The sequence below is a fragment of the Hirundo rustica genome, chromosome 9 (assembly GCF_015227805.2).
Source record: "Hirundo rustica isolate bHirRus1 chromosome 9, bHirRus1.pri.v3, whole genome shotgun sequence".
NCBI classification, from domain to species: domain Eukaryota; kingdom Metazoa; phylum Chordata; class Aves; order Passeriformes; family Hirundinidae; genus Hirundo; species Hirundo rustica.
The window spans coordinates 22,386,336-22,406,922 of NC_053458.1; the positions used below are offsets into that span (position 1 = coordinate 22,386,336).

The following is a 20,587-nucleotide window of genomic DNA, read 5'->3' on the forward strand; positions in this document are numbered from 1 at the left end:
TTATTGAAAATCTCAGATTTCAGTTGGATACAAATTAGATCTAAATTGCATTGCGTTGATTGACAAGTTGAATTTTGTAACATGTTTGAAATGTATCTTCTACTGTTGGTTTAAGATCTGGCCTGGAGTGAAGGAAGAATGCTGACGAGCTCTCCATGGCTGGGCCAGCAGCAAATGTACATGTGTGACAGCTCCGTGCTGAGTGGTAGGATTGAAGATCAGCCACTGGGAATGACGGCACCAGCAATGGCATTTCCCTTCTCATTGAATTTCCAGTTTGTACCAGCAAACATATGTGGGACCCGAAGAAGAGTAGAAACCTCCGTACTTTGCCAAAAATGGAGAACCCTGTGGTTCTGATGTCAAACCTAGCAACGAGAAGGAAGTTTGAGTTATCACGCAGTGCTGGTGTTAGAGCCTGAAGTGGAAATCTGAATAGTTTCCCAGACGTTGGCTTATTGGAAGACAGGAGTCCAGCAGCCCCTGAGGCAGACAAGAGGTGGCATTTCCCATCAGGCAGTGTCTCCTGGTACTTACTGTTGTGTTTCTCCTTCGTTTTCCTGCCCTCGGGCACTGCGAGCTGCTGCTGGCCGTGTGGTCAGTGGTGGGAGGATCTGCCTGACCATGGCTAGGGCATGAGCAGAAATGAGAGAGCTCTGCCTCTGGTCCAGGCTTTGGCACTGCCCTGGGTCTCCCTTGCAGAGATATGGATAACTTCACTTTCAGTAGATGAACTAACACTGCTGCTGATCTGTTCTTTAGAAGCCTGTGAGGCTTCGCAGGTGTTTGTGGCCGGGTAACAGTAGCACCTCAGGAAGGATTTGTATCAAAGGCGATTAACAACTCTGGGGGGGCAGGATGAAGATCCTAATTTGTGTTTTTGTTGAAAGGTTATGGCTCCCATTGTTGTGATAGAGGCTTTCAAAACAATATTAAGTGGAGACTAATATGTAGCCTAAATAACATTGATTATTTTTATAATTAGCAGTTTATTTGAGGTTAATGAAAACTTCGAGGTATTATTGAAATGCTGATTTTAAATGGCTCTGAACAGAAAATACTGAAGCATGATAGCTCTTTTAAATTCTTCCTTGAGAATGCTGCTTATGTTGGTATTATCCTTAAAATCACAAAATATATTTTCCTCTACTTTTATAAAGGCCTTTATTTCTCCTTAAAATTTTCTGTTCTTTTTCTCTGGAATTAAAAGGGGTTTTCTATCTCTTTATCTCTTGAATTAAAAAGTGAAAATTAAATGTAGTTAAAGAATGAAGTATTCCAGGAATAAAGAATTGAATATGAAGAGTTTGATACATTATAACCTGCTGCCATATGTAAAGCAATAAACATACGGTTTCATAAATATGAAATACGTCTTTTTAATAATCCAGTATCTTCCTTAGTTTTTAGGTATATTTTTGCACTTGCCTCAAATCTTGATGCTAAGCTGACCCTCTCTTTAATATTAATGTACTCTGACTGTAATACTCTGTTCCTTTGCCTCTGATTAATGCTGTCTGTCAATTATTTACAGATCCAGTGGTACTGTGGAAGTTCCCGGAGGACTTTGGAGACCAGGTTGGAAACATGAAATTGAACTCTTTTTTTAATGTTAGAATAATAATAAAAAAATCTCTTCTATTCAGCTGTGGAGAGGCAGATGCTAATGATAGCAGGGTGGAAGTCTTCACCCAACTGGTGGCTTGGTGATTAGATTGCCTCTGTGACAGGAATATGCAATAGCAGTTGTAGAGCACGGATTGTCGTGCTAATTCTCTATATCACCTTATTTTTGATGTAGAGTATCTGATCAGGTGGTCCTGTTGGACTTGTTGGGTTTTTACCTGTTTTGGAATGGAAAATGTGGGAAAAATTATCACTAAAACTTTGCTAAACATTGATGTTATTAAAAAGCACCAGAAGAAAAAATTTGTAGAGCTATCCATGTATGTCCTCTTAATGTCAGAACGTGTGCATTCCGTTCCTTTAATCCTTTTCAATGCAAGATTTTAGATAGTTATTTAATAATATTTTAGAGATACCCTAGTTATTTGCTTGGGGAAAAAAAAAAAAATCCTCAGACCCTTATAAGAGACTGATCTAAAGTTACTGATTCTGAAAGTGTGAAAGTCCTATATTCTATCTATAATTAATCCTCAAAGGAAAATTTATACATACAGAACTGATGGATTATTTCACTGTTTGTAGTGACAGCGAGCTGTTAATTAGTGTGTTGGGTTTTTTACCCCATGACTATTTTATGAAAGTTATTAATATTAAACTTTAATGAAATTAATCAATTTTATTATTTTAGCAACTTCTACAAGAGTTTCTTGGATGGAAATATTTTTATTTTCATAAAACAAAATACAAAAAGCAGCTAAATAGAATAAATATCTCTCAATGGCTTCTTTGCCTCTTGTTTTTGTACTAATATTGAGGCAAACATATTCACTGCTAATATCACTGCAGTGGATTATCTGGAGGTGTTGTTGTACAGTAGATGTTGATAAATTGTTGATTTTTTTAAAAAAATCAATAATACAAGATTCTATAAAGACAGCTATAAGGTGATTCATGATGAAAGGAATAAATATACAAACAGAAAGTAGGATGTCTGGTTAGGGAATAGCATCAGTCAGAAATGTTCAGCCTTGTAAAACAGTGACAAATGAGCAAAGTGTGCTGTTACATGTTCTCAGCTAGGCATTCAGCAAGTTTTGATAATTATCCTGGCTGCAGAATGATCATCTTCATTGTAATTTAAATTCTTTTTTTCTAGTTTGTTTTGTTCTTTTTCCCCAAGAAAGACTTAATCTTAAAAAAAAAAAAAAAAAAAAGGAGAGAGAGAAATTATGTATGAAGAAAAATGGGAGCTTATTCAGCAAGTCGAAGGTTATTCAAAGAACAGCTGGTGTAGAAAAATGATTAGAAGATGAAGCCCACTAAAGACTGGAGGGGAATCATACAAAGATGCAATAGACATACCTAATCTATAAACACCAGAGGCCTCAGGCAGCGCTCTGCCTTTGGGCTCTGAAAAACCTGTGCCTGCACATTGTGTCAGCTGTGCAGGGAATCTGGTGTGTCAGGTAAATTGCTTGTGTTCCTGGAAAACAGGATATTTTAATCCTTCTCCTTGCAAGGGAAATTTTCCTATTAGAACCATTGGATTTAAACAGAATATATAGCAGCTTCTAAAGCAAACCCCTGAGCCAAGTCATGAAGTGAAATCAGCAGAAGCCTTCTCTGCACGTGTGTGTGCATGTTGAACTCGGTAGGTTTGGATTGGAGACCTGAGTATCCACCAGATTTAATTTCTTTAAAACCCAAAAACTCACTAAAGCTATCAGGGCTAATTTCCATGAAAGTTTGTGGAAGAGTGTTTTAAAAAAAAAAAAAAAAAATTAAAAGAAAAGAAGAATATTCTCTGTCCTGGGTTTCAGTCATTTCTATTTTAAATGTAAAATGTGTGAGTTAGTTTTTGGATGTATCCCAAAGAATCATCTTTCCTAAAATTGAAGGGCTGTCTGTTTGCACAGAGATGTGATAACAGTGGGCAAAATATTTTCCTCTCTTCCTGAATTTTTCTACAGTTTATCATGTCACCTTTTTGTTGCTTTCATAATGCAAAGAAAACTTGTCTAAGCCATTCTGACATTTTTCTCCTCTTTCTCACATTTGTCCTTCAAGTATGTCTGAACTTCCCAGTGCTTACTTATCTCTAATCTTCTGTTTTTCTTCTTCCCTGCCATTTTCTTTGATGCTGGTCAACATTCTTTTGGTGTACTTTTTTTCTTAAATATTGACTTTCCAAATTCATGTTTTGCAAAACATCCCATCTGTTGTGGATGGGATGTAGAAACTGCAGTTGATCAGGAGGAAGACAAGACCAGGGATTTGTCATAATCACTCGCAGTCTGTCAGAAGTAAAGGAAATACTAAGGCACGGTTTTGGTACCACAAAAGAATCTGCAGGATTCATTGTTGATTTCCTTATCTGCAAAGACTGCAGGGAAACCACTTATTTTCTCTCTGGTAATTCCTCAGATGCCAGAATAAGAAGGAAAAGAGAACAACATAGAATGGGGAGGGAAAAAAAGTAATGCTTTCAGGCAGGAAATGAAAGATACTTCTGTTTGCCAGGAGTGTTTCAGAAAGTGTTTATTGATTACTTGTTGGTTTTGGTGTTCGTTTTGTTTGTTTGGTTTACATTTTATTTTACTTTTTGAGGTGGGAGTAATTCCATTTTTAGTAACACTCAAAACTATCAATGAAAAAATGAGCTCATGCTGGTTAGAATTCAAAGTACAGAGACATACTACCATTTCAAAGAAAGTATTTATTAAAAAGTGCCTCAAGAGCCAGAAGAACTAATTTGTTTGAGACATCATAGGGTTACAAGTTTTTGTTGTACTGGCATTATAAAAATGAGTTTGACAATATTGAAAAAGTTGTGAATAATCTCAGCAGTGCAGAAAAAATGTGAAGATTTCTAATTTGAGCATATATATCTCTTCTGTGATTATCCTCACATGCTCAGATTTGGATGAAGAATGAGTTCTAGCCATTTAATGGGCTATTTATTTTCTTAAAAGTGTATTTTGAATGTATATTCCTAGAGGCATTGTCTTGTAGTATGTTCAAATATTCCCTTTTATGCAAAAAATCTCATGATACAAGATATGTATGTTTTTAACCTTGAAATTGCTATTTTGTTTGTTCAGACTGGTTAAACTAGCGTTTAATTTCAGTGTTACAAGCCCATTTTTAAATGGAAGTCTTTAGAAAAATAATAAGGCTGTGATATCTGGAAGAAAAATTCCATTTGTTTTTTAGAAGAAAGGATTTTTGAGGGCTTTAGGAAAGCAACCCAAATGAAAACAACACATTGGCTTCCAAAGTGAAGTACTTGCTGACTGTTGAAGAAGAAAACAGATATCTGCAGAAGTTAAAGTCGCCCGGCAGAGCCGCAATCTCCTGGCGCTGGCTTGTCTCCTTGTGGCAGTGCAGTCAGTAGCAAAACCCTGTTGATGTCACATGTGTCCACATGTCTCAGCTATGGCTCTGATCATGTCTGTTCAGCAAATAAAAACACTGGCACTCCCACCAACTTCACTGGGTTGAAACATTCCTGATAAGAGTGGTGTTAGCACAAGGAAGGAGGAGGGCACGGCGCTGATAAGCACCAGCAGCAGGTAGTGCCTGTGCGAGAAGCGGTGCTGCTTTCTGTGTTATCTTAACCTTTGAGGCGTGTGAGGTCCAACATTTCTTATTCATTTAGTAATTACAGGTATGTTGGGTATTATTTTTAGCTGTGTAAGAACTCAGTAACTTTTTAATCTGATGGCCTATTGACCCAAAGTGATTTCTACCTGTAGTATGCAGTGTCCATTGAAAGTTCTCATTCTCTGCCCCTCTAATCACATAATATTTTCTAGCTTCAGCCTTCACCTTCACTGCTGGTGAGAAACATCTCACCAGGAAAATGACATAAATAGCTAATATCAGGAGATGGTCTTACCAGGAGCCACTTTAGTAATAAATATAACAAGGTGTTATTAACTGAAAATGTGGGTTAAGAAGGAATTCAGACTCTGCATTAGACTGTTGGTTGTGTTGCAGATTTCCTATCTCCTGTTGCTTTCTAAGACAAGCAGTCTAAATCTGCTTTCCCACGTCAGGCTTTTCCCAGACCCTGCAGATGAGTAATGACTAAGGGATATGGCATCCCATGTGAGGAATCTCTGCTGTTTTCTCTGAAGTTAGGATAATGCTCTTTGTTATTTCATATTTTACATAACATCTGGGCTTTAGTTTCACTGTATCACACTATGGAGAAGCTCAATTGTGAGCTTTGTGTCCTATAGTGACTCAAATGAAAGTCTGATACTATACATGTAAATCTACCTGGTCCATGTGAAAACATTTGTATGTATAAAGATATATAGGTGCATATGCAGCTGTTTAAAGGATAAATCCTCAGAAGTACCAATGTGTTGGTCTTCCTGCAGCAAAGCACCAGTCACACACTTGGCTTTCAGTGTATGTTTAAGACTGGCTTACATGAGCATCTGATTGGAGACAAAAGACTCAGTTTCTTTCAGGATGGAATATTTAATTGCATGGATCATGGCAGCAAATACATAAATGAGGTTACCATGAAAAAGATTATATTCTTGTTTTAAATATTTAAATAATAGCGCAAGTTGGTTTGGTTTTTTGTTTGTTTTTTTTTTTAATAGTCTCAAAAAGCAAGCTAAAATCTGTTCTCTTGGTCAAACTAATGTGTGGAAGCCAGCAGTGAGATTTTGTGTTCCTCTGTGCTCTCTTAAGAGAGCAGCAGGAATCCAGGAGCAACGAGGCTGTTTACACTCCCTCTAAGGCTGCAGGCGTGCTGTTAGGGGATGCATCTCACCAGCTTTCTGCATGAGATGGCTTTGTTCTTGTATTCTGATGAGGCATTAAATGCATGTTTCAAATGTTTCTGCTAACTAGATAGGTGCTTGCTTTGTGGGATTGTTTTTATCAGGAAATCTTAAAAAGGATTTGGGGACTTTGTTGTTTGTGTATTAATAAGTATGATTAATATTTGGGTGCATTGATATGAGAAAGGAGGAATCAATCTAATGAGATTAATAACTTTCTGTAGTGTTTTTGTCTAAATGTTGCACATTATATTTAGTTAAGGGTATTTTGGAACTTGAGTCTTTGTGGAAAGCAATTATTCCTGCTGAGATGATGGCAATGTGGGAATTTTGTACAATGCAAGGGAACTTTATCTGGTTAAGATGAAGTGATTTTCTGACACTTTGTGTTCGGAAGACATACTGTTTTTATTGAAAAATATTGTGTGTGTAAGGCAGCAATGCTTTTTGTCTATGCAAATCCCAGCTGATGGATGATTATCAGGAAAGCATTCAGAGGTGTATTTATAGTTGCTAACTGCACTGTGTGAACAGAAAAGATCTGTTCAGTCCTGATAAATATTCTGTGGAACAACTGCCCATGTAGACGTGCTGGGAACACCCAGAATCACTGAGACCCTTAAATCATTCAAGATGTGAATATCCCAAGATGCTTTCTCAACCTTTTCTTTTAATTCATCCCAAAAGAGGCAGAATAAATCTTTGAGACTTTCATTTTTAAAATTTTTAAAATTATAAAAGGATATTATAAAATTATAAAAATACCAAAAACTTGGTACTTCCTTGAAATTTTGAGGACAGGTGGCAACATGAAGTATACTTGTTCTCAGAATTGTGGGATTTTTGTTTTATAGAGCTTTTAAGTTAAAATTTTTGAATTTGATCAGCATATGGTACTGGCTAACCTCATCTCTACCAGCTCTTTTGTTATCTTGTTACCGTTACTGGTCTTAATGGCAGTTGTAAGCCATAGTTCTGGATGCAGGGGTTAGTCCACCCTGGGGAGGAGAGAGAGGACCAGCAGTGTGGATTATGGAAATATGAATTGATCTAAAAAGCAGCTCTCTTGTAACAGAATGGGACTCAAAGAAAGACTGGGGAGAAGCTGGTGAAAAGACGATGGAATATGATGTGAAAATGATCATTTGAATGCTTTTCTTTTCATTCCCAGCTGCTGTGTTCTGGTGAAAAGGCACACATTTGTATATCTTAAGGCTGGGTGAAAAAGGGCCAGATGAATGGAATTACTTGTTAGATATGTTTTCATTTTGAGTCAAATGAATTATGTGCATTTTAATAGACTGTCTGGTACATTAGCCATTTTTTAAAACCATACAGCTGTGATATTGGGGGGCTACATTTTTTAGAAGTAGTTTTTTTCTCTGTTTGCTCAAATAAATACAGAATTAATATTTGACTGTCTGTCAGCTATTCTGTATCAGCCTATTGAAAATAACTGTTACTGATTTGGTTTATTTCAAAGCCAAATCAGATTCCAGCCTACAGTGATGTGTGGAACCGAAGAAGAAAAACTTTAACTGATGGCTGAAGTAGCGATGACAATCATTTGGAACATCTTCCAGGAAGGCTGCCAAATTGTCATGCGTGATGTCGTTGTTGATTGACCTCAGCTGCCCTCAGAATATTCCCTAATGTCAAATGTCCCCTAATTCCTTATTCTGAGATACCTTGTACTTTCTCATCTCCTTCCTTGATATCCTCCTTCCATTTCAGTCTTCAATGTGTTGCCTCTGTTTTACTTTCAGCATTGTTTTTGTGTCTCAGGCTTGTTCTGCTGCACTTTTAGGGATGGATATCCTATCCTTTCTGTATGAATGTAAGTACTGAATGTAACATTCCTCAACCCTGTGTTTGGTTCTTGACTCTTTTCCATGATACTTTTCTGCAGAACTGGGAGAGCATTTGAGGTACATTGGTTCACTGTTACTGCTACAGGTATTTGAAGTGTCACTTCAAATAATTTACTGATATTTTGTTAAATAAAATACTCTTTTACATATTCCTGTGTTAGGAAATGGTTTGGGATCAAAGTGCATAATCCACATGCGATGAAATCAAGGAACCAGGCAAAGAACAAGATTTGATGGGACTAAAATCAGGAACAGCAAGAACGAGGGTGATTAGTGGACTGCAGCTAGGGATCCAGACTACCTGGTTTGGGGTCTTGGACTAGGAATAAGGGAAGGTGAAGAAGTTCCAGGCACATTATCAGGAAGGGAAATATGTTAATCCATCAGAATATAACTATTTCTGGTAAAGTTTTCAAGGCATTTTGAACTACCTGGCTGGTACACTCTACTTGCTTCACCTCTAAGCAGAGGTGTTGAGTTTCTGGCTTTTGTGTGTCTGTCTCTGTGTGCAGTCATTAATAAATGTATACTTGGAAATGAAAGATCCACATAGGAGAAATCATCTGTCTCTGAGGGTACAGTGCAAATCTTATGTCTGCCCTTAATACTTCATGAGGCACTAATGCAATGATTAAAGAAAATCTACTGGGCCAGTGAACACTCAGTGCACCCATTCTTGAATTTTAAACTAAATTTTGGAAGAGGGAAGACTTCTGTCAATTGACAGAGAAATCCTACTGCAGGAACAGCATTTCTGCTAATTTTTCAGTAAGTGTCATGAATGCTAGATTTAGATTTATGGGTGTCTTCCCTGAACATGGGCAGTTTCATTCTTCCGATCAAAGTGAAGGAGCTGAAAATCTTCTTGGCTGTAGCTGCTTGTGCTGACTGGCTTGCTGATGAAAGCTGCCTCCCTCTTGTCTTAGCTGTTCAGAGTTGGCTTATGCTGTACCAGAGGTCAAAGCTGCGCTGATTGAGTGGTGAGGTGGCTGACTGATGCTCACATGCAGCAACACTAACCTGCAATTGTTGCAGAGTTATTGCTGGAAATAAAGGTGCCAGAGCTTTGAGCAGGGAGCCAGAAGGTGTGGACAGGTTCAGCCACAGGTAAAGTGCATGTACATTGCATATCTTCCTGGGAAAAAGACACCCAGTTGTATGTCTACTGCACTTTATTTTTTGGGATAATCATTTGTCTGCATTGGGTAATGCTAGGTGCAAGTTAACACTTCAAATTTATGCTTGTTTGCTTCTTCCCTTTCTCTCTTTGGTCCTTCATCTGGAGTTGTTTCATCTTCCTTCCGTTTTTCAACACACTTGATAATATCTCACTGTAGTATTGAAGAACTCCTACTGCAAGCAATTCTTACTAAGCTGAATTATGATGAAGCTTAGAATGTAACCTCTGCTGAGTGTCAAAAAAGAAATAAGTGTTTCCTTTATAAAAATATCACAAATAATTTTATTTAAGGGATTATAATACTAGCAGGTTCCTTAGAAGCTGATTTCCTTTCTCAGTTCCTTTTCTTTTCTTTAGATTCTTGTAGCCCAAGAAACTCGGCCCCCACGTCATTGGTTTCAGTACCCTGTACAGGGTGATGCGGTTCTCTGACTTCCCCTGCTGCTGACCCAGCCGTGGGAGCCAGCTTTGTCCCACAGGGGACACATTTAGGCATGGATGAGCCCAGACAAGGGTTTGGCTTTTGGACTGCCTCACCTCGTTTATCTGCATAAATCACTCTCTACTACAGATGCTTTCTCTCAGCGTGGCACTCAAGTTGTTCCCTAATTTGCATGATGCTCAGTTTTCTGACTACTGAGTTTCTGAATTGCTAGTGAAATCAGGATATCTTCATGGCCTATGCTGTGCAGTCATTGTATGAAATAACCAGTGGGAAGTTGTGATTCTGGAAGAGCATCACGTGCTGTTACTAGACAGTTTCACTGCCCAGCCTGAGCAGGAGCAGTATGCAGAGCTGGTGCTGACCTCTCCCTGTACACCAGCACTGGGTATTTACTGGGCGGGCCAGTTGTTCACTAAAAGCTTTGTAGACAAGGAATTTGCTTTTTCCTTGCTATTTCCAGACACTCTCTGTTTCTGGACTTAAGTAGCTAATGCAGTACTTAGTGAGGGTAAAAAAAATTTGGACTATATTTGGAACAAAATATGCTTGGAATTAAAATCAATTTGAAATCTATCAAGTTGCATCTGGAGTAGTTTGTCATGCTTGAAATGTTATGATTTTTTCAGTATATTTCATTTTCATGTAAATGCAGATATTCATTATCTGTAATGTTCTTTTATAGTTAATTTTTCTTTTATAAATAGCCTTTCTTGGTGGCTGAGAAGGAAATCTTGCAAATAGGAGCCTTTTGACCAGAGTCAAAACTCTCTGCTCATGATATTCTTTGATACTGTTTTGCAGACATTTCTGAGACTGCAATCTTCACTTTAAAGCAATATATTGAATAGGTAGAGTGGAGTTTATTGCAAATAGGCTCAGTTCTGTCCCTTGCTATCAGAATATTAAAAGGTGGAATGAAAAAAATAACCAGTAAAACAAATAATTAGGAACCAGTTTTTCAATCTGTGATTTCTTTTACAGTAATTATTTTTTTCACCAGTGGAGAAAGAGCATCTGAACAGGATGTGCAGGAGGTTCTCAGCACTGCTGCCAGAGTTGCATCTTAACTGCTGTTGTAAGCAGGGGGAGAGCTGAAGAGGTCTTGACTGAAACAAGTATTGCTGCCCCCTTAGCTGTGCAGGATGACTCAGGGATTTTAACCTGACCTTCAGATTTACGTATTTTGATTTAGAAAATGATGTCTCCTTTAATTCTAGTGAAGAGAACTTCTCTGTTGAGTTCCCAGATAGTATTAGAGACATGGAAAGTATTTATTTATAAAAAGCCACTTTTACCTTGCTGCATAGTGATAGAAAGTTGTGTGTCACACACTGGTGTGGTGCCCTTTTTTTCCTTTTATTTTTTTGGCTACAAAATTTAATTAATTTTCTTAAATGTAGAAAATACTCTACCACCTTAAAAGTTAAATATTGCTCACATAGTAATCTCAAGAGTGGAGATGGAAGGGCATGTTTCCTGTTTTTCCCAACTCTGATATTGTCTAGGGAATGATGATCTCCCTGACATGAGTCAGGGAACAGAGGGAAAACTATTTTTTGCTGGGTGGAATACTAATATTACATGCATGCTAGAGATGTGTGGTGAAGTAATATTTATCTTGTTTTTGTTTGCCTTGCCAGTAGTAGAGGCAGATGGTAACATTTCAATCTAAACTTATTCTAAGGGGAACTTTCTTTGGGAGGAAGAGCGTTGTCAGTTTTTATGTTTTTATCATGAGTTCCAGGAAATTTGAAGGGTGTTTTCTTTGAGCAGGAAAATTAACCTGTGCTCATGTTGGTTTTATTCTGCTGTTTGTAACTGAGCTTGTTATTTTAATTGATTCCCTGTATGCTATGCTGGACACAACTATCTAAAATAGGCTTTATTTTTGTCTGATTATATGATGAGATTCAGGAGCAATTAGGCAAATAGAGACTCCAAGAATTTATAATTTAGTAAAATCTCTGAATTTTAAAACTTGCTCTGTGGTTGTTTAGAAAGTCTTATTCCTCAGTTTTGTAGGACAGTGAGATTAATCACGCAGGATTAGTTTTCCTTCTTGTGAGGTGCCTTTGAAAGCTGCAGTGAAAGCAGTAAAAAGTGTGCTGCCTGGGACACCTTCCTTAGTCTGCTCTGCAGGGCAAGGGCATCCTGTAGCATAGAGCACCACTCCCTGGTCCTCCACTGTTCTGGTCCTTAGAGGTTTTTTCCATTTCATTTTGTATATTTAACGTGCTGTTGGTTCTAAGTGATGCTGCAGCAATCACCTCCAGGTTGAGTCACAGGTACAGCTGACCTTCAGGCCTCTGCGGCCGCCTCTGCAAGAGTTACTTGTTGATGTGACTTTGCTTCTCTAAGGTCTCAGCCTCATGCCGTTACCTTGTTGTCTAAAGTCTTCCTGTCCTGCTGCCTTTTCTGTCTGTGCCCTTACCTATGCCCTTGTTGCTGTGTAGAGCACAAAGCCACCAGACTGAGCTGCTAAAAATCTTCAGCTGCTTGTCTGGCATCTTTTCCTGAGGCATGTAACTTGGTGGTGGCCGGGTGGAGGAGATAGGAAGCAGGAACAAGAGAAATTAAATCTCACTGAAATTCTGTAAGTGATCTCATCCTCCTTTGCAGGTATTCAGCTCTATATTCATTTTAGACAATGAATGTTTCTCTGAATAAGCTTTTAAAAGATGCAAACACCTTTTAGAGAGCAAGTATTCTATAAGGCTCTGTGCTTAAGCATTAGGAGCACCCTGATTCCTCTGAATGTCAGTCACTGGGCTGTAGGGCCTTGCCAGTTGTGGTTTACACGTTAGCCAACTAAATGAGGATCAAAAATTGTTCTCAGCAGTGGAGTGGAATTTGTTCTGTGCGTAAAAACAATCTGTGGTTGTAGAAATGTACACGTAGCTCAGTTTAGTGGAATTTTAATCTTGCTTGAATCCATTAGTGACAACTTCTGCTACGTGGTCCAGAACCTCCTTCCTCTTTGCATGTTTGTCAGGGATGTATGAAGTGTTATATGGCAGCTCTATTGGGATAGAAAGAGCTGTCAAATAAAGCAGCACTATCTGCAAGTTAGTCTGGAAAGTGTTAGCTGAAAAGAGCAGGTTTGTTTTTAGGGAGCTGCGATTCCACAGATTTTCTATGTTGTGTGAATAGAAGTGTTCCAGCAGGTGGAGCTTAGAAGGCACATCCACGGCTCTGTGTTTGGCCACCCACTTGGCACTGAGACTCCCACGTCACACAGGTGTGTTACACCCATCCTGTGGTGTCACGCTGCAAATGAAATGGTGCGATGTGCACAGGACTTTGGTGGGACTGCACGGTGGATATGACTAGCAAGCCAATTAGTAATTGCTGTTAGGTATTAATGTTTATGTAAAACAGTTTCAGGGAATTCTTCATAATTTGTCTTTAGACCCAGAGGCAAATCTGAAATATCTGGAGGCGAAACTGCCAGAAGTTGTCTCCTGACTGTGTTTCTTTCCTGAGTACAAGGTTCTCAGGACCTGTTTGTCCCACAAAGCTGGCATGTTTGAATTCAGAAGCATTTTCTACCACTGTTTACATTGTTTTATAAAATGCTGATGCACAGAATTAGCTGAGTGGGTACCAAAACAAGCAAGGAATGCTAAATAATTCTTACCTTTCAGGCTTCTGTAATGTCTTCCTATTGTAGAGCCAGTGAGCATGAGCAGGCCAGGCTGGAGTTGGACAGTGCAACTGATGAGAGAGAATTAATAAAGCATTGCACTGTGAGCTTGTGAGAGTGCGGGGTTCTGCTGCTGTGCTGTAGATATAAGGGAAATATTTTTGTAAATACCATTTCTGTCTTTGCTTAAGCTTTTTTTTTCCAAGGGAAGCAGCATGTCACAGTTCACATGATACTAATTTTGTGATTTTCTTCTTTCTCTTTGAGTTTGCATGAGGAACGAGATAATTATCCTTTAACTTAGCAATTAAACGCAATTTTGTATGCACCTATAGAGGTTTAGTCAGTGTTTAAAAGCAAATAGATAATCCTTTACTTGTGTGGGTTTTAATTTTTTTCTTTTACATCATTATCGTTTTCCCCCTGTATACACCTTGTTTATGACACAAGGACCATTTCTGAAAGCACTAATACTGTGAGAGCCAGAGGAGGAAATAATCATGGGACACATGAATCAAACCATTTTGCTTTCTGAAGACCTGTCTTCAGAAATAAATACATAATTTTATCAAGTAGTGAATGTAAAAGACAGCAAATAAGGTTATTTTTTTTTTCTGAGTTGACTCAGGAGGAAGTCCAGGCTGGTGAGGGGACCTTGAAAATGAAGACCTGCTCGGAGGCAGAGCTCCAGTTTTATCCAATAGAGATCGCTGCAACTACCAGCTGTAATTGTGCACAAATATGTACACAAATGTGAATGTCTGTATAATATCGTCTCCATTTTAAATTCATCTAGGAGCATCTTGGGGGCATCTTGTTTTCTTCCATTTTAAAAATCTGAATGGCACCTGTAATTAAGGGAGAAAACTGAGCCCTGGAAGCCAGGTAGGACTTCCATCTATTGATCTGTGTAAACCCGGTTTACACTGTCAGGGGAGAAGCAGTCAACTGCTGAGCTGCTTTGTCACTGACATAAGCTGAGAGAGGATTTTTTTTGTGTGTGTGTGTGTGTCTATACTGTTTATACACCAGTCTATAGACCTGCTGGCTGGTTGAATTTTAAAGAGTGCGGAGGTTTAAAGACTTGTCCCCCGAGGGATGCTCCTGCCAGTTGGGAAGCGAGCGTGGCTGCTCCGCAGAAGTTGCGCGCACGTGTCTGGCTGGGGAGCGCCGGGCTGCGCTGGGGGAGCCCTGGCCTGTCGCTCGGCCCGGGCAACGCTGCAAAACACACCCGTAATTTTCAGGTTGTTTAGTCAAAATATTGAGCTAATACCTTTGATTTTTTTGTTTTTGTTTTCTTTTCCTCACGCGATAATTTATTCCGAGAGAATACAATGGGGAACATAAATGAATACATTTCCTTACCCAGTTCTGAGTCAGTGCTAAGCTCACCAGGCAGCAATTAAAATCCTTGTTAGTGAAGAGAAAAAACACTTCCTATAGTGTGAGAATAGGTGCAGATTTAGAAAAAGAATAAAATACTATTTCTTTGGAACAGGAAAAACAAGCTTTATTAGCCTGAAGTGAGAGACTATTTGGAAATGTTTAGGAAATTTCTGAAGCTTTCATTAGCCTGTTCTGTTTGCTCTGTTTTGTTAGAGTTTATTATTTTCACTAATAGCACTGTGTGTGCTTGTTCCTGACTGCAGAAATCCAATGCTTACCTGCCCTGTTTATATTTTGCTTCTCACTCTTCTGCAGTGGGCACTCAGAGCAGGCAGAATGGTGCTTAAGCAGTTCCTTTTGAAGAGTATTCTACGTACTGCTGTTCTTAATGGAGTTAATGACCTTTCCCAACACACATCTGAGGCTTTCATGCACTGTGCTAGCAAAGTGAAAGTTCTAAAGATTTATTGAAATCTCTTCTATGACTTGGAAATTCTAAAAACACTGACTTCCTGATTTTGTATCACATAAAGATTTACTGAGGAACGTCATATACCCTTAAAATGTTGCAGCTAAAATACACATTGTAGTCACGGGCATCTTTTTCTGAGCTGCTCCTCTCTTGCCGATTAACTTGCGTGGACTCTTCATACTTTGCACTATCCCCTGAGCCCGGTGAATGTTTGAAGTAAATAGTTATTGTAGTGTGTAGGAATTTAAATACACGATTTCCCCTAATGAGAGGTGATCGTCTAACATGCAGTAAACAGGGTGTTCAGGCTGTGGAGTGCTAACACCTTAAATCAGCTTTTTAAACTCTCATGTGCAGCCCTGGAAATTTGTAATCTGTGTGCTCTCTTCTGAGAACAAACCTTGTGGGCTGGCTCTTGTATACAAAAATACAGGTCTGTAGGGCTGCTACAAAAAAGGAATTCTGCAGCTTTGACCAACTTGCACTGATGTCAACTGTCTCTTCTTGCTGAAGCATTTCACAAGGGGTTTGTTTTCCCAGTTGGGAGCAAGGAAATAAAACCTATTTTCTAGGATCTTGTGAAGTCATTGTTTAATATTTGCTGCTAAATGATCTGGTAATTCACTTTTTTTGTTGTTGTTTTGTTTTGTTTCAAAGAAAAATGTTGACTAGTTTGAGAGCATTTTTATATTTTAATTAACACATTTTATTTGCCACTAAACAGCTTCTTAAATAAAATTCTGCAGGAAAGAGAGACATTATCCTTTCATACTGTAGTATGACTGTAGATCTGGTGGATTTTGCCTCCCCCCACCCGTCCTTTCTTTTATTGATAGCAAAAGCTTGCTTGTGAAATCCAAAGGGTTAATCATATAAATTTCTGCTTTGGACCAGTAGACGATTTCCATCATTTTCAGCATTTGACTATGGAACATGTATAGAGTTGTTATACCCCTCTGTAATTCATTCTGCTGCCAACTTCATTCCCTTTTCTCTGCCTGCATTTTAATTGAAACAACGTTTGTATTTTTGAGCCAGGATCTGTCAGAAGTCCCTGTGGCTAGTCTGTGGTACAAGTAGCAGCAGACGTGGCTTACCCATATGGTGTGGTGCTTCTTGTAAAATCCATATGGCCTTGTTGAAGGGAATCCCAGCGGGGATGTGAAGGGTGTTAATACCCTTCAGGCCAGGCCTTTCCCTCCTGGGGCTTCTATGGCATTGTCTTTGCAATCTGCCAAAGCACAAACCTAATTCCTTTTTAATAATCAATTATTTCAGTCCAGGAACGTGTGTTGTATTTTTTGTAATCATATATTCCTTGAACTTACTATTTGTTATGAGCTTTTTGGCCATTTTTTTAAAAAAACAAACATTTCAGAAGGCTTTTCAAAAAAACCCTAACTTCATTTCTTTTGCTTGTATTTTCAGGAAGTGCTGAACAGCGTTCCAAAGTTCTGCTTTCCTTTTGACGTTGAACGGTATGTGCTAAAGTTATTATTTATCTAAAAATATTTCATAGAAAATTATTATTAACATAATTACTGGCAAGGATTTAAAGAAAAGGCAAATATAATGTACTCCCTAAACTTCCACCTGCAGATGAGAAAATGTGCCCTTTGTTCAAGGATGAAGTCACTAGTAGGAAACTATCACAGCAAAATATAATCCTTACAGAATTTTAGGAATATCTCTGTCCAGGTAGAGCTACATTCCAGCTCCCAGCTTTGTCCATTGTAATTGTGAGCACCATCTGTGTTAGTATAAGGATATAACACTGTTTCCTTCAAGCAGCAAGCTTCATTAAAAATGTTACGGTGCAGCAGGATGTAAAAACTCACTGAGCAGTACAGAAAATGTGTTGTTTGAGTTCAAAGAAATTAAGACTTTAATTACATGGAAGTAGTTGAATATGCAATTGATTTTTCTCAGAGAAGAATCAAGACCATTATTTATAATTAATTAGTCCTTGCCTTTCTGGTATCAGTTATAGCTTGGCTTCCGTGTAATGCTGCCAGTAATTTAAAGTGTTCATATAAAATGTTTTTATTAGTGAAAATATTTATTTGGGCTTGTCAAAATGGTTAATGGTAATTTCTTTAATAGATTGGACTCACTCGGTTTGGAAAACCTGTATTGTTGGAATTGGCAAAAATTGAATTAAAATCTTGATTTGCGTAATTAACAAAAGATACACACAGGTAATGTTCAGGTTGAGCCAGTTTCAGAACAACATGGGCATGTTGTAGATGGTGAGTTGGAGGTGAGAAGCATCTGTCAGATGCAAGAAGCTGCTGTTGGTACTGGAAAAACTGGTGTGTGTAGAGAAGAAAGAAGAGAGTCTTTGCAGCAAAACACACTGGCAAAATAAAGACCTTTATAAACACAACTTCCCTGAAGTAAACTAGACTTATTTAGTCTTTTATAGCTGAATCTAATTAAGTTGTTTGGGTTATGAACTGGTTAAACTCACTGTCCTTTAAGCTGTTTTAATGACTTAACTAATACGGTTGTCAGTGTTGGCTTTAAATCATTAAAGTCTTTAATGTGCTTAAGATATGTACAGAATTCTGTTTAAAATTGATAATGAAGATAAATAATGGAAATAAAATTTGAGGATAACAGAAAAAGGTGAGGTTCTGTTGCTGCCATCCAGTGGCAAGAAGATAATCAGTGGCAGCAAATAATTATTTTCAAATAAGTTGTCTTCCCTGAACTGTTTCTCTTGAACCACTCAGAAGACACTTAGCTGCTTGTATGAAGAGGATGATCGCAATAAACTGTAGGAATGCTTGAATTTATAACTTAGCTAAGTATGTATTTTAGCTGATTGTCTAAAGGGGTAAAAAACAAGGAAAAAGAGGACAAAAAGGAAAAAGTTCAAGGAAGTTTGTTGTTTGTTTAACATCCCCCAGAGATGCTTTTTGAGTGTTGGCCTCATGCTTGACTGTAAAGCAGTGTTCTTAAAGGTGCAAAATCTCTACAAACTTCATAAAACTTGTCAGCTGGACAGGAGTGGCAGTTCCTGAAAGCTGGGATTGGGCTGAGAGGAATGAAGCTGATCCGTCTGGCTTGCAGAATGCTCAGGCAGTGCCGTGGGGTCCTTAGAGTGGGTGTTGCACTTGCAGCTCCCTGCGGAGCCGGGAGCTGAGTTCTGGGGGATTTGAGGGAGAACCAAAGGGAACATGGGATCATGGGAATGGAACAGCTCGAGGAGGGGCAGATCTGTTATGGATAAAAAGACAGATATGCTGGAAGCTCATTCAGGAAAGTGGGGACGGCTACTGGCAAGTTATACTGGATGCATGATATGTTTGCCATTTTCTACTCAGCTCAAGTGTTTTGTATAGTGTGGATGCACCTCACCAATTGTTTTAAACAAAACCAGTTGTCTTCTGCTTTCTCAGTTTAATTATTTTTATTTTGAAATTTGGAATGATAAATAAAAAGATTAAGAAAAACACTGCTGAAGTTCCTTTTTATAGGGTGTTTTTCCACTGGACATTTAAGATGTTAAAATCATTTTAGTGTTTGTCTAGCCATATATGTGCTTTCCCTTGTCTGATGGATATATATATATATGTGTCAATATAGTTTTCCTCTAGTATACAGGATCATGATAGATGGTACATCTAATACTCCCAAGTATTTTACAGGCAGTTTCAATGACAATTTCTGAACGGAAACGTTTGAACAGAAATAGAAAATATCTATTTTATTAATTGGGCACATTGTACTGCAGAGAGCATGGCTTCTCAACCTGTAATATATGTATATTTATATACAAATATACATATGTATATTTATGTATATAAAATACGTCAAGCATTGTCTGAGCCTATCAAGAGCTAGAAATTACTAGTGCAAAAGTAGCAACTTCCACTGATTCTGCTGATCAACATACTTTAAAAATGTAACTGTTCTGTAGATTGCCTCTGGGTTTCTACTACACAGCAGAATTATAGATAATGGAATGTCAATTCTGTTATCTAGCTAAACAAAACTCAATAAAGTAGGAAATCTGTGCTCTTCAAATTACAGAGAAAGGAAAGTTAAAGCACAGTTAAAGCACCAGTAGTAAGATCATTGTCACCAGTTTTCTTTCAAGTCGCCTGTATTAATTACTTAAGGAATTGAAAAAGGAATGAGAACATGTATTTGATTTTCTTTTATCCGCTATCCTGCAAGGATCATAGAGATCCAGATTTAGTTCTCACTATTTGATGCTGCTTGCGTCATCTCACCAGGCATACTTTATGCAGATGTTATAAATAACTCTATACTACTCACTCTAATTATCAAAAGTACATACTGTGAATGGTAATTTAAAATCTAGAGGTAACTCCCATTAAATTGAAACTGAAAGTCAAGCCAAAAGAGGCACAATGGTGTAAAAAAAATTCTTTGACCCTGACTTAAACTTTGAGTTTTATATATATATTTTTATTGAAAACAAACACAGAATTTTGTTACTTCTAGTTATGGCTTACATTTGATTTTAAAGGGATTTAAAAATTAATTACATCATAGAAGTTCTTGAGCATTTGTTCTGAGTACCTATGTCTCTTTTTGTGAATAAATTATTTTATATTTAATAATGGCACAATTGTATAACATTCCAACAGAGTTTGTATATATTTAAAAATAAAGACCCTTTTATTTGGTACTCAGTTTGTTTCTTTTCGTATGGTCTAGGAGGATTTAACATTTGAGGACAGAGATTTTAATTTGCTTTTAATGTTTGCTAAAGTAATATTAATGCTTCAGACAAAACCATTTTGTCCTTCCTTGTTGCTTGAATGCTCTGTGCGAATCCTGTGTGGTTTGCTTCACTTTTCTTTCTCCAGCAATCTTTTATATTTTCCCTCTCAACCCAGAACTGGTGTGTAACTTTGCAGGGTCCATACCTCAATTTCCACATTCATCAGTTGCGTAGCTGGCTGATGGCTAGTGAGGATGCAGCTTCTCTTGTTCCTTTTGGAGCCATTTCAGGTTCAGCCTGAAGCTCTGCTACGTCACTGCTTGACCCCTCATTTTTATCTGTGCTTTGAGTCTGCCATTTCTCTCCACCATAAGTACTTCCCTTGCTCCTTTCATTCTTCAGTCTTTTCCCTTTCAGGATGCATTTCTCCTGCTGAATGTGAAATGCACAAGCCTCTTTTAGA

The 20,587-nt window shown here is 38.1% G+C and overlaps 1 protein-coding gene across 4 annotated transcripts in view; it reads left to right on the forward strand.

The window, feature by feature from the left end:
* The window catches only part of DENND1B (DENN domain containing 1B), a 151,173-nt gene that overhangs the window by 38,419 nt on the left and 92,167 nt on the right, over nt 1-20,587 (forward strand). For all 4 annotated transcript variants that reach the window (XM_040072614.2, XM_040072616.2, XM_040072613.2 and 1 more), the window contains exons 3-4: nt 1,535-1,578; nt 16,854-16,903. In XM_040072614.2, coding sequence (XP_039928548.1) covers nt 1,535-1,578; nt 16,854-16,903 — 94 coding nt within the window. The remainder of the gene's footprint in view (nt 1-1,534; nt 1,579-16,853; nt 16,904-20,587) is intronic.